The following is a 16,254-nucleotide window of genomic DNA, read 5'->3' as shown; positions in this document are numbered from 1 at the left end:
TCACACCTATTAAAACGATGCTAAATTTGGTTGATTTTTTAAAGCCATAAGGTACCAAATAAGCAGGATCTTAAACTTGGGCCATATCAAGAGCTGGAATTCTGATCATTAATTTACAAAAAAGCCCTACAGCTTTTTTTTTTACCCAGCATTGCAAAATACAGAGCCTATAAAAAGTAATCACCCCCCTAGATGTTTTACCCTTTAATTGATTTTAGAAATCAACCATGGTCTATATAATATGGCTTCTTAGAAAAAACTGTTTTTACAAAAAAACTTTTTAATGTCAAAGTGAAAGCAGATTGATGTCGATTAAATAAAAACATCTACAGTAAAATAAGTGACTGAGTCTGTGTGGATAGGTCTCAATCAGGCTTGCACATCTTCTGAACACTGCAATTATACTCCATTCCTTTTTCGCAAAACCGTCATACTCTGTCAGGTAGCTCAGGGACCAGGCATAACCAGTCCATTTCAAGTCCACCGTTGTCCCTTGCAGAATGATTAAGTGTCCTGAAGGATTTTCCTCTATTGTACTGCATTCATTTTACCCTCTGCCTTTACAAGCCTCATAGGGCCAGCTGCCGAGGAGCATCCCCACAGCATGATGCTGCCACCACCGTTCTTCACAGTAGGGATGGTGTATTTGTGGTGATGTGCAATGTTTGGCTATTAAAAGCACCTATCTGGCTCACTGGACCAAAGAACTTTCTTCCACTGGACCATGGAGTCTCCCACATGCCCTTCAGTTAACTCAAGCCAAAATGTAAGTTCTCTTCAACAGTGTCTTTATCTTTGACAACAGCTGTTTTCTGCAGTCTCTCCAATCTCAGCTGCTGAAGCTTGTAGCTCCTTCAGAGTAGTCATAGGTGTCTTGGTCGCCTCCCCTGCTAGTCTCTTTTTTTCCGTTTGTGAGGGCGGCAAATTTACACATGTGCTAGATTCCTTCCATTTCTTGATGATGGATTTACCTGAACACCAGGGTATGCTCAGTGCCTTGGAATTTTTTTTTCATCCATCCTCTGCCTTATACTTTTCAGTAACCTTTTCTCTCAGTTGCTTGGAGTGTTCTTTTGTCTTCATGGTATAATGGCAGCCAGGAATACTGATTAACCAGTAACTGGACATTCCAGACATGGGTGTCTTTATACTACAATCACTTGAGACAAATTCACTGTGCTAAGGTGATCCCTGTTTCACCAGTTGTAAGATTACTAACACCAATTGGCTGAATCCCTGTTGAAACAGGTCAGTCACTTTCAAGGGAAGAAATATTTATACAGTCACTTATTTTACATTACGTATTTATGTTTGACATGACTTTGTCAAATCTGTTTTCACTTTGACATCAAACAGCTCTTTGGTCCTTTTTTGTATAAAAAGGCCAAATTATATTGACATTACTGATTTATAAAACCAACAAAAAGGTCAAAAATCCAAGGGAGTGAATACTTTTTATATGCCCTTTAACCTTTATTGTATCATTCAAAAATCAAACAGCTCTGCTTCCTTCTCCTTCCAGAAGGCGAAGCTTCGGTCGATATATTTACAGATTTCTTCATTATTGAAACAGGAAATGTCTGTATCACTGCTGCTTTCATCTGGACTAGCGGTTTGAACTATCACTCTGGGCACGAGTTTTGAAGTTGATGATGATAATGGAGATGGGGATGGACAGCGGCATGGTTTGGAATCACCAAAATAGTGAACTTTGATGTCCTCGAAGCCGTCGCTCCACCGTCTCTTCCCGGCCTGGATCTCCTGAAGAACAGCCTTGTGGAAGTCCCTCACCGTCTCCCAAGGGAAAGTGCCAACGCGGTCAAAGACCTCGAAGCAGAGGAGGTGCCTCATCTTCCTCTCCTCCTGTGACAGCTCCTGCTCTAAGATGTGAAAGTATCCCAGCATGAAGAGGTCAAGTGTTAGGCTGTCGTGGGTCATTGCGACACCATCCACATCTGGTAAGAACTGCTCTGGAGAGTAGATAACAGGAAGTGATGGATTTTGTGACGAGTTATAAGAGGACAAATGGGGCTTTTGTGCATCTTTTAGTACTAGTTTATTCTTCCAGGAGTTGAGCATCTTGTCCACAGCTCCTTTTTGTTGGCAGAACTGGAACATGGAGGTGATTTTCTGTGGGTGTGTGGCTCCTGTTACCTTCCCAGCCGCTGTTCCCTGACCTTGCCCCTGCCTTGCTGCTCTTACTGAAATAGCATATGCAGATCTTTTCCAGTGACTCAGGAACAGCACCACGATACGCTCTTTCCTCAAACTAGTCGTCTCCATCACAGGTTTTAGCCTTTTAGCTGAGTTATGTTGTCTAACCTCACAGTTGAGGCCTGTGTTGGTATTTTGGTTCATATTTCCAGACTCTTCTTTCACGACCCCAGCAAAGGGGTAGATATTCCCAATCTGACCTTCAAAGTTAGATCGGAGGTTCCTGACTGACACCCCAGACTGCTGGATCTCCCTTTCCACCTTCTCTCTGCGGGCTTTGCTGTAGCTGTTGGTCTCCAGCCGATGGCTAAAAGCGGATGCCATCCCTATATGAGGAATTTTACATCCACTAGAGGTGTCACTGTGTCCTGGCACCATATCTCCCATCAATCCCTGCCCTAAATGAAACCCCAAACTGTCTCTCACCCCCTTCATTTCCTCCATCAGATTTCCGTTTATCATCTCCTCACCTCCTTCTCCTGTGGTTTGAGTCAGATTAGCCACCAGCAGTGACATATTCTTAACAATCTCAGAGACACGGCTGCACCACACTGGCAAATTTAGCTGCATTTTCCCAGCATCCATTTGCTTTAGAGCCTCTTTATTGAGGGATATGTTAAGAATCTGTTCAGGTAGGATGGATCTGAGCTCCTCGGTCAGCCTGGTCAGCTCCAGCTCGTAGGCCTGGCAACGCTTTTGCAGTGAAACGGTCTCGATTTGCTGCTGTAGATACACCAGGTCGTCCTCTGTTAGGAGCTCACCAAAGGGCCCCAAGACCGCATTGTGGGCTTGTGAGTACTTCCAACCATCCATGGGTGTGCAGCCATTAGTCATGTCCTGTTAGAGAGACACAGAAATCATCCCTGAGAAAAGATTCTTAAATAGATTCAACATTTCTTGCCAGGAGTGATAGAAAACACTTGCACTTGTTCTGTTCAGTGTGTACCCTGATAATGAGCAGCCCCCCCCAGTTAACTTTGATAGACAGTGTGTTCTTACACCAGCATAACATTTAGAGTACTGTTGGGTACCTGTCTCCTTTGCTCCTCTTCGGCCTGCAGTCTGACCTGCAGCTGCCGCACCATCACCTGTCGTTTCCACTCTGCTATGGGTCGGCCGGCTTCATCATGAGTGGGCACCAGGGAGTCGATATCGGCTAAAATCACATCCACAATTGGTTCCTCCTCCAACAGCTCCTCATTGTCCAGCTTCTGTTGTTCAACAGTGTAAATAAGGTAACAGAGGGGGTCTTTTGACTGAAGTATTGAGAGTATTTTTTATCATTGTAATGGGCTTCTTTTAGAAACAAAAAAAATATAATTTTATATTGAGTATCTGTCGGCTCACCGTCTGTCCAGTGAAGACAGCAGTGAGGCCGGCCTGTCTCAGAGACTTTATAGACTTCATGTGAGACATGAGAGTGAGATCCCTCCGTGGAGGCTTCAGATGGCTGAATGACGCCACCACTGTAGAGAAACACAACAAAGCACAAAGGTACAGTTTAAAATTGTTTTTTTCCTTTTGCTGTTGTTGTTGAAGTTGAAACTGAAGAGTAAAATAAAATTTTCCTTACAACAGGGCTGTACAGTTATAGCCGGCCTGCAAGATCGTATCATATTTTGATTATAACTGGCCCACTGATATGAGGTCTTCAGATTTCTTCCAGTATAAAAATGCTGACTCTACCTTGATTATTTCAAATGTCCTTGTTAAAAAACAGAAACAGTAGAGGGTAAAAATAATTAGAAAAAAGTCAAGCATGTGAGAAAACAAATTTGTGTTTAAATTTCACACTTTCAGTTTTGCATCTCACATTTATGACTTAAACTTATGATTTTGACTTTTTATTTCATATTTTGGCCTTTAAGATTCAACATTTTTCATTTTGTCTCATATTTTGACCTTTTGAACTCATGATTTTGAATTTCATCTCATATTTTGACCTTCAAAACTTATGATTTCAACCTTCTATCTTATGTATTTGCCTATCAAAACACTATTTTGACCTTAATTTCATATTTTGAGCCTTCAGACCTATCATCCAACCTTCAGAAGGTCCCATTTTGTATCACAAATGTTTGCAAATGGAGACTACATGGCTAGGAGCTTAATTTTATACAGGTTTGATTCAAACACCTGAATCCAGAAATAAACAGGTGTGGCCAAATACTTTTGTCCATATGGTGGATGTGAACATACAGAGTAGTATGAATTTCCAAGGTTGTAACATTATGTGTATGTCTGCTATATATCACCTTTAATAAAAGCCCATGAAAAAAAACAACACAGGAACACATAATAGACTATATCATTGTTTTCTTAATTTGTCAGGATTTAAAAATTAAACCACAGCTGATCTATGCCGGTAAATCCCCATTTATTCCAGTTGTCCCATTCCTGAATAATGTATAATTTCACATAATGAGATGGGAATATGTGGTGTCTTTGTTAGTCACCTGAGGAGGCCACCTGCACATGCTGGATGGAGCCTGTGGTGTGTCCTTTTAAAGAGGCAGCAGGGCTCATGGAGGAAGAGGTCACAGGGAGCGAGGGAGGCTGACGAGGCAGGGGGAGCACCTCCTTCACTGGCTGCTGGGGAAACATACAAATAAAACACACAGCAGGGGTGAGCCAAACCTAAAGGAACAGTCCAACATTTTATCCTACTAACTAAAATGGTTTATAACTTAGCCTTGACATTTTAAGGTCTGCTTGTATATTATGCGTGTATTTGGTATGTTACATTTATTGTACTGTAAATTAAACTGTTAAATAAAGGAACCATGCTTGTTTGCGGTGTCCTTAGGTTTGCAAAAACTCCCTGACTGAGAAAAATAAATGGGACCATCTACCATAAACTGTATAAAAGATGGATGACACAACAGCTACACAAAAGTAAAGCTAAAGCACTTGGAGCTACCCATAATTCTGGCAGTCGTTATAGTCATAAGCTCTGCTTCCTCCATGTTAACAGATGGAACATGGATTAAACTATCAAATCAAATTCTTTCTTCTCAAATATGGTTTCTGATTCTATAGTTGGTCCTTTTTTGTTGATAGAAGACTCAGTGTTTGTCCTGAGTGAAAAGAAAATTGTAAATGTTTTTGCAAATTTATTGAAAGTAACACAACAACAGCTGAAATATCATATTTACATGTATTCAGACCCTTTGCAGCACCACTTAAAATCTAGCTCAAGTGCCTCCATCTTCTCCTGATTATTACTGGGATGTGTCTACACCTTCATTGGAGTCTACCTGTGGTAAGTTAAATTGATTAGACATGATTTGGAGAGGCACACACCTGTCTCCAAATGGCCTCACAGCTGACAATGCATATCAGAGCAAAATCCAAGCTATGACGTCAAAGAAACTGCCTGCAGGGCTCAGAGGCAGGGTTGTTGTAAGGCCTAGATCTGGGGAAGGCTAAAAAAAAATCTGCTGAACTGAAGGTTCACAGCGGTCTCCATAATTCTCCAATGGAAGAAGTTTGGTACAGTTAGGACTCTTCCAAGAGTTGGTCACCATGGCCACACTAAGCAAATGGAGGAGAAGGGCAATAATGAGAGAGGTGACCAAGAACCTGGTGATCACTCTGACTGAGCTCCAGAAGTCCTGTGTGGAGATGGGACAAGGTTCCAGAAGGACAACCATCAATATTGTCCTCCACTGATCTGGGCTTATGGCAGAGTGTCTAGACAGAAGCCTCTCCTCAGTGCAAAACACATGAAAGCCCACTTGGAGTTTGCAAAAAAGCAGCTGAAGGACTCTCAGACTGTGAGAAACAAGATCCTCTTAAACTGATGAAACCAAGATTGTATCGTTGGCCTCAATTCTAAACATTATGTCTGGAGGCAACCAGACACCAGTCATCTCCTGCCCAATATCACTGCAACAGTGAGGCATGGTGGTGGTGGCAAGGACTGGGAGACTGGTCAAGGTTGAGGGAAAGCTGAGTGAAGCAAAGTACAGAGATATCCTCAGTGAAAACCTATTCACAGTGCTCAGGACCTCAGACTGGATCATAACAATGACCCTAAGCTCACATCCAAGACAACACAGGAGACAACTCTGTGGATGTCCTAGGGTGGCCCAGCCAGAGTCCTGACTTGTAGTCTATCAAACTTTTCTGAAGAGACCTGAAAATAGGATGTTACAAATACATGTTAACATAGGACCCCTTCTTTGATATTACCTTCACAATTCTTGCATCCATTGAACTTGTGAGTTTTTGGAGAGTTTCTGCTTAAATTTCTTTGCAAGATTCCAGAATAGCCTCCCAGAGCTGCTGTTTTGATGTGAACTGCCTCCCATCCTCATAGATCTTTTACTTGAGGATGCCCCAACGGTTCTCTATAGAGTTTCCATCCTTTTATGCCCATAGCAGCCAATGACACAGAGGTATTCTTTGCAGCACGAGATGGAGATGCATGAAGATGATTTTGTTATGGAAGGCACAATTCTTCTATTTGTACCAGTTTCAGTTTCAGTTTATTTATTTGCATATATAATATGTAAAACAAAGAAATACATGTACATACCTCTTCTGATAGAGAGGAAGTTTAGAAATATGTACAGGTGAGGTCAGAAACCTGGAAGGCTTTTGGGAGGACCTCACCGTAGCCTGATTAACTACTTAACTATGATAAATGTTCAATACATTATGAAAATAAAGAAGGATAGTAATACGAAATAATGGTAATAAAGGTAGTAACATAAGTCGTATTGGTGGACGTAGTAACAGCAGGATTTGTCGGAAAAGAAAGCAAGTAAAAAAATAAATAAATAAAATAGGCTAAAAAAAAAGGGGAAGAACAAATAAAAACAAATGAAAATACAACAAAACATTAATCAAGCCAGTTACTGTGAAGAAAAGAAAAAAATATAAATATATATACATACATATATACATTTTTTTTCTCTTTCCTTTTTTGTATTTACATGTGTTGATATATATATATATATATGATCTAGTATACTGAAAAAACAAGCATAACGGAAAACAATGTGGCACTAGGGACGGCAGAATTGGACAGTTAAGTCGTGTTGCGCTTTTCTATTAATTTCAATGATAATTAATAGAAATGGAAGAAAGTGGCCAGTCAGAAACTCTATACACTTTGCAGAGGTCAGGTTTACACCTTCAGGGACCCTAAAGGGGCCTACCAACTCTCTCCCCATAATTCCGGCCCAAAACATGACTCCACCACCTCCTGTTGACGTGGCAGCCTTGTTGAGACATGGTGGCCATCCACAACCATCCACTACTCCTCCATCTGGACCATCCAGGGTTGCACAACTCTCATCAGCAAACATGACTGTTTGAAAATGAGCCTTCATGTATTTCTGGGCCCACTGCAACCATTTCTGCTTGTGAGCATTGGATAGGGGCGGCTGAATAGTAGGTTTATGCACGACTGCAAGCCTCTGGAGGATCCTACACCATGAGGTTGATGGGACTCCAGAGGCACCAGCAGCTTCTAACACCTGTTTGCTGCTTTGTAATGGTATTTTAGCATCTGCTCTCTTAATCTGATGAATTTGTCTGGCAGAAACCTTCCTCATTATGTCTTTATCTGCACAAACCTGTCTGTGCTCTGAATCAGCCACAAATTTATTCACAGTACGATGATCACTCTTAAGTTTTCATGAAATAGCTATCTCAAAAATGCTTTCCTAATAAAAGAAAAACTTTTCGGTTCTTAAACATGTCAAAGAAATGACTAATTGAATTTTGGCCTTCATATCAGAATGAAGACTTGCCCTTCAAAGACCTGCACTCATAAGTGATGCAGCTTGTTTTGATCTAGGAGACTGATGTGTAAGTGCGACATCTACTCGAGCAAAAGTCACAAGTAACATATCTTTAATAGTCTATAGAATATAACATTAAAGTACTGAAGGCACAAGTAAAAAATATATCTTGCAATGACTTTTGAAACTGCAGCTAATGTTATGATTTCTTTTAAACTATTGATGTTATTGAGAGCCATGTTTATTTTTCAAACCTCACACAGTTATTCTAACACCAACACTGATGATCGGTCACCTTGCTGTTCTCCATGTTGCCTCTGCTGTCCACAATCTGAAGTTTGGTGACGGCAGGAGCTCCTCTGTCTGTAATAAGAACAGTAAAAAACTCCTGTAACACCAGGCAGAAGAAGTGATCAAAACTAAAGACACCAACAGGAGAGATGCACTGAGTGACACACAGCAGTTAAGGATGCAAAGTAATCCTATAAGAAACCTAATAGACCACATTAAAGGCCATCCCCCTCGCTCTCCTCAATGTAAAGACGGCTGTGCTTTAAACCAAAACAAGTGGTGGAACAGGACCCCGGTTAGTAGAGGTAGCGTAGCCCACACACAGAGTGCTAGAGAAAGTGTGGAGAGACATGATATCCTGCTTACTGATTCACAAGCTGCATGCCATTCAATAGCCCGATACTACACTGACAATTACAGTGTGTCTCCAATTTAAGAGAACCTCAGACTTATGTAATTGTGAAAGACTTCATGGGAAGTACTCTGAGAAGAGAGATAAGGTTTCATGAGTTATATTTCAGTTAAATCAATGTACAGAAATATTATATAGTAATTTACTCATTACATTTGTACTGCTTTTATATTATTTAACTTCTTTTTTGCAATAAGTCTTGAAAAGGAGATTCTGATTAACCTTCACTTTATTTATCCAAATTTGCACCACCCATCCAAAAATATGTCTGACAAAGTTTCATTAAAATGATCATTAAATGAGTGGTTACACCAAGACCTTGAGAAATGTCACTCTGTAATACTGGAATACTATCTTCACAATGCTAATACAAGATATTTTCCCCTTTCATGTCTTTATCTTTTGGGTTTCTATTCAAACTTTCATTAAATCATGCAATCATGCCTCAGCAATCAAAATTTAAATGCACACAGTAGTCAAGCTGTACTCACAATAGGCTCCAGAAAGTCCTGGATCGACAAGTGGAAGATGTGAAAATATAAATAAAGGTGTAAAAAGGACAAACAGTAAGGGAGGAAATCCAGAGGGTGTTGCCTCTTTGATCTGAAGTAGCCAATAAAGAGTAAGACCAAGGAGCAGCATCACCTGCACACACCTCAGATGGGGGCCCTTCTTACTGTGCATAATTAAAGACGGTGGATTGGATAACCAGCACCTGGAAGTATAGAGCAATGATACTGTGAATGTATGTAGAAGCAGACAGTAGCTTGGTGTTTGTGTGTAAGTATGTGTGCAAAAACAGCTCCTCTATGTGCATAGATCTGTGTTTGTTTTTCCTTTGGAGGAACACAGAGACTTGTGGAACAAACCGCTGAATTAATCTGCCATCAGATTTTGGTTTAGGTTGAAGATATTGTTGCTCATAGCAACTATGCTGGCATATTTCCATAGCATCAATTTATTATTAAGACTTGGAGACATTGTTGCAGCTCTGGCTTGTTTTCAATTAGCCCAGTGGTCACTCTCGGTACAGCAAAAATATTTTGCTGCTGGCAAACCTTTTCTTCATAGGTCATCATTACTGGCGTTGTTGTTTAAAAGAAAGAAAGCAGACTAAGAACTATGGGGAACTGTTGCAACAATAAGAGAAACCAGAAAAATCAACAACTTTGTATTAAATGTATTGAATTAGAACATTGCATATTGAAGCGATATTTTGGTATTTTTAAGTTGGGTTGTAAAAGGCAGGGGTTCTCAACCTTTCCAGCTTGCGACCCCAAAAATAAAAGTGCCAGAGACCTGGGAGCCCCACTGTACCTGAAGATGGCTGAACACAGCCATGCACATTCAAGAATAGTCATGTGCAGAGAAGGCCTCCCATAATGGGCAAAAATGGGAGAGCTTTCTGGGGCCCAGGCAACCTGAAGGTCAGAAAAATCACGGTCCATTGTAAAGTTAAGAAATGGTATTTTATATTTAACCAGAAATTTAACCACTCTTATCAAAAAATAAATAAATTAAAAAAAAAAAAAAAAATATATATATATATATATATTTTTGTTTTTTTTTTGTTTTTTTTTAATTCATTTGTGTAGTAAGCAGCCCTCTTAAAAGTGTAAATCCTTTTGTTAAAAACAGAATTAACATATGTTAAAAATAGCTTAAATGGGTAAATAATGGCAAAAATATGGTGGAAAGGTAGTGAAATTGGATTTTAAAAGTAGCAGAAATGGGTTAGAAGTGCCAAAAATTACATACAAGGGGCAAAAAATAACCAAAAAATGGAAAAAAAAAAGGGTTTAAGTGGTTAAAGGAGAATAAAATGTGGCTGAAATGAAGTGGCAAAAATAGGTGGAAATTTGGTGAAATGGGTTGAAAAATTTATATAAACTGCTAAAAGGCTTAGCTGAGGCAGAAATGAGTTAAACTGGCAAAAATGGGCATATCAAATAGTGAAATGTGGTATAAAAAGTGAGAAAGAGGGGGTTAATATTAGCAATAATGGGTCAACAGAGCTAACAATAGGCAGAGTGGAAAGATTTTTACGGCATCTGGAGACCCCCTCTCAGTGTCCCCAACGTTGGGAACCCCTCGTATAAGGGTGCAAAGGGATAGTAGGTGCCCTAGTGTCCCATCCCCTGGTTAATTTGGAAAAGTCCTTTTTGTTTTTTCCTCGTGTTTCCCAGTTTTGTCATTTCCTGTTTTATTTTGTCATACTCACCTTTGTCTCTTGTTTCAGGGCCAGCTTCCTGCCCCTCCCTGCATGTGTGTGATTCCCCTCACCTGGAGATTAATGTCTGGTCTTTGTCTTTCCAGCTACTTGCTGCCTTACTCCCCACTTCTGTGTGAGATCGTCTCGTGAACCAGTGTTAATTTCATCAAATAAAACTATGACAAAAAATGTTTGTGAACAGCCTTTTTTTCTAGACTAGACTAAGACTAGCCAAAGACAGTAGATCTTGTAGATCTTTGATAAATAAAACTGATATAAAGTAAGTTTAGTTTTCGTCAAGATGACCAAAACTAGACTAAAATGTGATTTAGTTTTTAGTTTTAGTTTTTTAGTTATTAGATTTAGTTTTCAATGGATATTAAAAATCCATGATATTTCTCCACCATGCAATCTGTCAAAAAAAAAAAAAAAAAAGAAATGCATCTGTAGCTATTTTGCCTCTCAGCTGTAGAAAGCAGGGACCCCAGGTTTGGCAGGGTGCATAGATTACACCACCGTGGTTTGGTGCCAGATTTAGGCAAGAGAATAAATGCTTGGACTAAAACTAGACTAAAACTAAAAAGGGTAGAAATGACTAAAATGTGACTAAAACTAGAAGACATGTAATTAAAAGACTAAGACTAAAATTAAAAACAGCTGCCAACATGAACACTGTTGTGAACCCCTAGTGAGCATTTTACTTTGGAGGCCTCTTTTCTCTTGTGTGTTTCCTCGTGTTTTGACCCAGTTCAGCCTCTTTGATTACCGTTTATTTGCCTGTCAATTTTGTACCTCTGCACAGATTTTGATTGACCTCCTGTGAACTGAACTTTGGGCTGATTTAACAGATTTGGACTTTTTGTCAGTGCACTGTCAGTCTTGCCTTTGGGTTCTTTACTCTGGCTATGATTACAGCTAGCTCCCAGTGATTTCAGAGTGTTGTCTCTATGAACAGGATGAGCTTGAAGGAGCTAGGCTATACAGTGCAGCAGATCGGTATAGTTTCTCCACGTGATTTAGCAAGTTTGAGGTAAAAATGTTCCCATCAAAAATGCTGGCTTAATTATACATTGTGTTGAAAAGACTTCAAGCATTTTATTTTTCACTCAGAGAGCCTCTGTGTTTTTGCACAATTTTGTAATTTGAGCTTAGGCTACAGGCTACATGCTCTTCCACCTCCACCTATCTGATCAGGAAAAATCAAGAAATTATCCAAAACTAGCTTTATCAGCTCAGCTTTACCATTTCAACAGCAGATACTTTTTCCATTAATTAAACACATAGCACCAACTGTAGCTTGTCTTGTTATCAGCTAGTAGAAGAATAAAATAATTGCCATAAACTTACTTGGATGACAAATTTCCATACAGCTTTTCTGGTTGGGGTTGGTTTCTCCAAATTATCTCCAGAGGGTTGAGGAAGGTCTGTAAAACACTGGCGTTCATTAAGGTAGGGAACTCTGGATGTTGAGTGATGCAGGCTGCAGCTGCTATCCTTGATCTAAATTGTCCTGAAGAAGTGTTGTCTCAAAGTCCCGCTCACCACAACAGTAGCTCTCATGGACATGTGCATGCAGTTTCCACATCTATACCACAAGGCAAACTGGGATCTCTCTTGCTAGCTAGACTCCACTAGAGTTTCTCTCCCCTCTTTCTTTTTGCTGATTCTCCATCAGTCAAAGCTCTGTTTTAGACGCCCAATTTACTAGAAACAAGACCCTTTAAACCAAATCTTGCAGTGCAGTGGTATTGTGGTTAACCTTAAGGCCTTGAAATGGCACACTTAAGAGTTCAAAGCTAGGCCAGGGGCCTTTTTTTATGGAGCCTGGTGGTTTCCAGATGGAACAAAGTGTAGGATTTTGAAAGACTGAGGGATCTGAAATGACATAAACCCCCAAAGCAATCTGTGAAAGGTAGCAAACTGGTCTAATGGCTAAGTCTGCCATGTTTCACTGTGAAGGTTCAGGGTTCAGACTCTTCCTGCGGCCTTCCTGGGTGGTGCTGGAGGGATGTTGCTTTCTCCTGAAGAAACAAAAAATGGGGTTTTGACTTCAACTATGATAGCAGAAAGAAAACAAGCCCACGAACAGGCAGCAGTGACAGGCAGAGTGGTGTAATGGTTAGGACCTCTGCATTACAGTGTGAGGGTTCAGGGTTCAAACCCAGTATAGGTGGGATCAGAGCAGGATGAGAGCTGGGGCAGTAATGGGAGAGAGAATAAAAACAAGAGAGAACAAATAACATCTGCCTCTGAGAGAGAAGGCAAATTTTCAAGAGTCTTCTTTAGAAACTGTTGAAGGTTTCTTCAGATATGTTTTCTTTTGTTTTCTATGTAAAGGAAGTTCACAGTTGCTGAAATCCTCAGTTGTTTATAGACGTTTGCTTTCAGCCCTGTTTACAGCACATAACATCACAGCTGAGTACACTGTCATATTTTCAAAACAAGGTGCTGACTAATTTGAGGTGGGTGTGAATCATGAGTAGCTGCGTATGAATTTGACACAAACTGCAAAATAGTGCCAAAGATAAATTTAGGTACTGCGCATTCAGAAAGTTTTCAGAATCCCTTCACTTTTTCAGTTTTCTTGCAGCCTGATGCTACAGTTGGAAAATACATATATACTCATTATTCTACACTCAGTACCCCATCATGACAGAGTAAACACAGAATTTTAGAAATTTTTGCATATTTATTAAAAATAACAGACAGAAATATCACACTCACAGAAGGGTTCTGAACAAAAACACCTAGACTTAAGCTCAGGTTCCTCCCATTTCTCTTGCTGAGATGTTTCTACATCTTGATTGGAGTCTACCTGTGGTAAGTTAAATTGATTGGACATGATTTGGAAAGGCACACACCTCTCTATAGATGACCTCACAGGTGGCAATGCATATCAGAGCAAAAACCAAGCCATGAGGTTAAAGGAACTGCATCAGTGACAGGATTGTTGCTACAAAAAACACTGCTGCACTGAAGGACCCCAAGAACAAGGTGGGCTTTATAATTCTCAAATGGAACAAGTCTGGCACAACCAGGACTCTTCAGAGAGCTGGTCACCTGGCCAAAGTGAGCAATCAGAGGAGAATGGCCTTAGTAAGATATGTGACCAACAACCTGGTGATCACTCTGACTGAGCTCCAGAGATCCTGTGTGAAGATGGGACAAGGTTCCAGAGGGACAACCATCACTGTAGCCCTCCACTGATCTAGGCTTATGGCAGAGTGGCTAAACAGAAGCCTCTCCTCAGTGCAAAACACATGAAAGCCTGCTTAGAGTTTGCAAAAAAAGCAGCTGAAGGACTCTCAGACTGTGAAAAACATGATTTTCTGGTCTGATTAAACCAAGATTGAACTGTTTAGCCTCAGTTCTAACCTTTATGTGTAGAGGAAACCAGGAACCCCTCATCACCTGCCCAATATCATTCGAGCACTGTGGAATGGTGGTGGCAGCATCATGCTGTGGGGCTGTTTCTCAGCAATAGGGACTGGGACATTGGTCAGGTGTGCTGTGACAAATTCAAAGCCTTGAGGCTGTAATTACTCCCAAAGCTGCTTCAACTAAGTCCTGAGTAAAGGGTCTGAATACTTGTGTCAGTGAGATATTTTAGTTTAATTTTTTTTAGAAATGTGCTTAAATATCTGAAATTCTGTTTTCTCTTTGTCAGTAAGAGGTATTGAGTGTAGATTAATGAGAATAAAAATGTATTTAAAATGTTGTAGCATCAGGCTTTAGCATAAGAAAATTGAAAAAAGTGAAGCGGGTCTGAACATTTCTGAATGCTCAGAACATGGTTATGATGTTCTTCTGTTTCTTATACTGTGTCTTACTCTGCAGGCACTGCTGAAAAGACAGCAAAGGCAGATAAATGTCTTGACTGTTAGCCTATGGATTGAAACCCAAGTATTCAACATTTGCCACACTGAAAAAGGCCAGCAGGGTGCTGGTCTAACTCAGAGGGTAGAGCAGGTACTCATGTACAATGGCTACAGTTCCCAATGCACTGGTTGCAGGTTTTTCAATCCTGATCCCAGTGCTGATTTTTCTCCGCTCGCTCTCCTTGTATTTCCTGTCTCTCTTCAGCTGTCCAATCAAATAAAGCAGAAAAAGATGGAAAAATAAACAAATACAGAGGGTCTACAGTTATTTTACAAAATATATTGTTTATCAATAGTCCGCTGTAACCTCAGCGCCTCATGGGAGTGGACTGCCCCTCACTCAATGCAGGGCCTTTGTGTCAGGCTCAGTATTTCTGCCTCTGTTATTAGGGGATTAGTCTGCTGCAGCTGAGGACATGCTGAGTGCATAATCAATAATGGAAGCTGCACAAACACACGACAGTCTCAGCATTCACCTTCAGCAAAAGAGCAAACTGTCGTGCATAGGCATAAAAAAGCCTTATATTATAATATTTATTTATGATTTTGCTCTGTAAGCAGAGATACTGCCCTGTCTATCCTCTTCTCTGAACATGAGATGGGCAGAACACAAATCCTTTTATTTATAGTCAACTTTATCACGTGCCAAGCCTGAATTTTAACGTGCTGAGGAGAAAAAGTCACATCAACTCAGGATGTTGTCTCTGCCTGTGACAAAAAGCTCCATGCTTTATTTATATGCTAAAGTCCCCGGCTGTGAAAATGTCAAAAGAGAGAACAAAATAAGATTCCTTTAAGCTGAAATGAATGGGTCTGATATGATTTCACAACAAAGTGAGTGCAGCTTCTCTCATGCTCCTTTATTTTTTCTCGAACACATCCTTAGTGTTTTGGCGCAGTTTTAAGTAAAGAATGACGTCAAAAATTCCTCTTCACATATCAGATTGGTGGCTAGAACTAAGACTTAAAGCAGGGATAGAATAAAAGTGTTTTAAGCAGATGCATTTGCGCCAAACTGTGGAAATACACTCACTATGAGCTGTGGACAGATTGTGAGTTGAAGGAATATTGTTCAAGAGAGATCGAGGCTACATAATACACTATGAAATATTTCTGGGCAAAAGTGGTGCTATGTTAAATCTCTGGTGGTTGAATATAAAGTTTTACTCATTTTCTTCCATAAATAATTATTGCGTAAGAGTTTATGGCAGTTGCTGGTTTTAATTCATTTTATTATGTGGAACAAGCAGTGCCTATAAACGTATTCATCTCCTGTGATATTTTACACTTTAACTGATTTTATAAGTGAATCATTGGCAATATAATCTGTCTTTTTTGACAAAAACTTACAGAAAACCTTTTTAATGTAAAATGAAAACAGATTTCTACAAAGTAATGTCAATTAAATCAAAACATTTAATGTAAAACAGGTGCCTGCATATAGCATCATCTCCTTCAAGTCAGTATTTAGTAGAGACACCTTTGGCTGCAATC

General features: G+C 40.0%; 1 protein-coding gene across 1 annotated transcript; it reads right to left on the bottom strand.

Annotated features, from left to right (window-relative positions):
* Nucleotides 1–1,485: 1,485 nt before the first annotated feature.
* espnlb (espin like b) lies at nucleotides 1,486–8,277 on the bottom strand. The gene is made up of 5 exons (XM_041803021.1): nucleotides 8,263–8,277; nucleotides 4,671–4,803; nucleotides 3,562–3,680; nucleotides 3,246–3,410; nucleotides 1,486–3,051 (listed from the first exon to the last, which is right to left on the bottom strand). The coding sequence occupies exons 1-5, from the start codon at nucleotides 8,275–8,277 to the stop codon at nucleotides 1,486–1,488; spliced, it is 1,998 nt and encodes a 665-aa protein (XP_041658955.1).
* Nucleotides 8,278–16,254: the final 7,977 nt, after the last annotated feature.

Source organism: Cheilinus undulatus, linkage group 13, assembly GCF_018320785.1.
Source record: "Cheilinus undulatus linkage group 13, ASM1832078v1, whole genome shotgun sequence".
NCBI classification, from domain to species: Eukaryota; Metazoa; Chordata; class Actinopteri; order Labriformes; family Labridae; genus Cheilinus; species Cheilinus undulatus.
The sequence above is the reverse complement of the archived record's forward strand: the minus strand, read 5'-3'. Positions and strand labels throughout refer to the sequence as shown.

Coding starts and splice junctions, on each gene's coding strand:
- espnlb (XM_041803021.1), bottom strand. Junction 3,681..4,670: donor TGTGCAGGTGGCCTCCTCAG/GTGACTAACAAA, acceptor GTTTCTCTACAG/TGGTGGCGTCATTCAGCCAT. Junction 3,411..3,561: donor CTGTCTTCACTGGACAGACG/GTGAGCCGACAG, acceptor CTGGACAATGAG/GAGCTGTTGGAGGAGGAACC.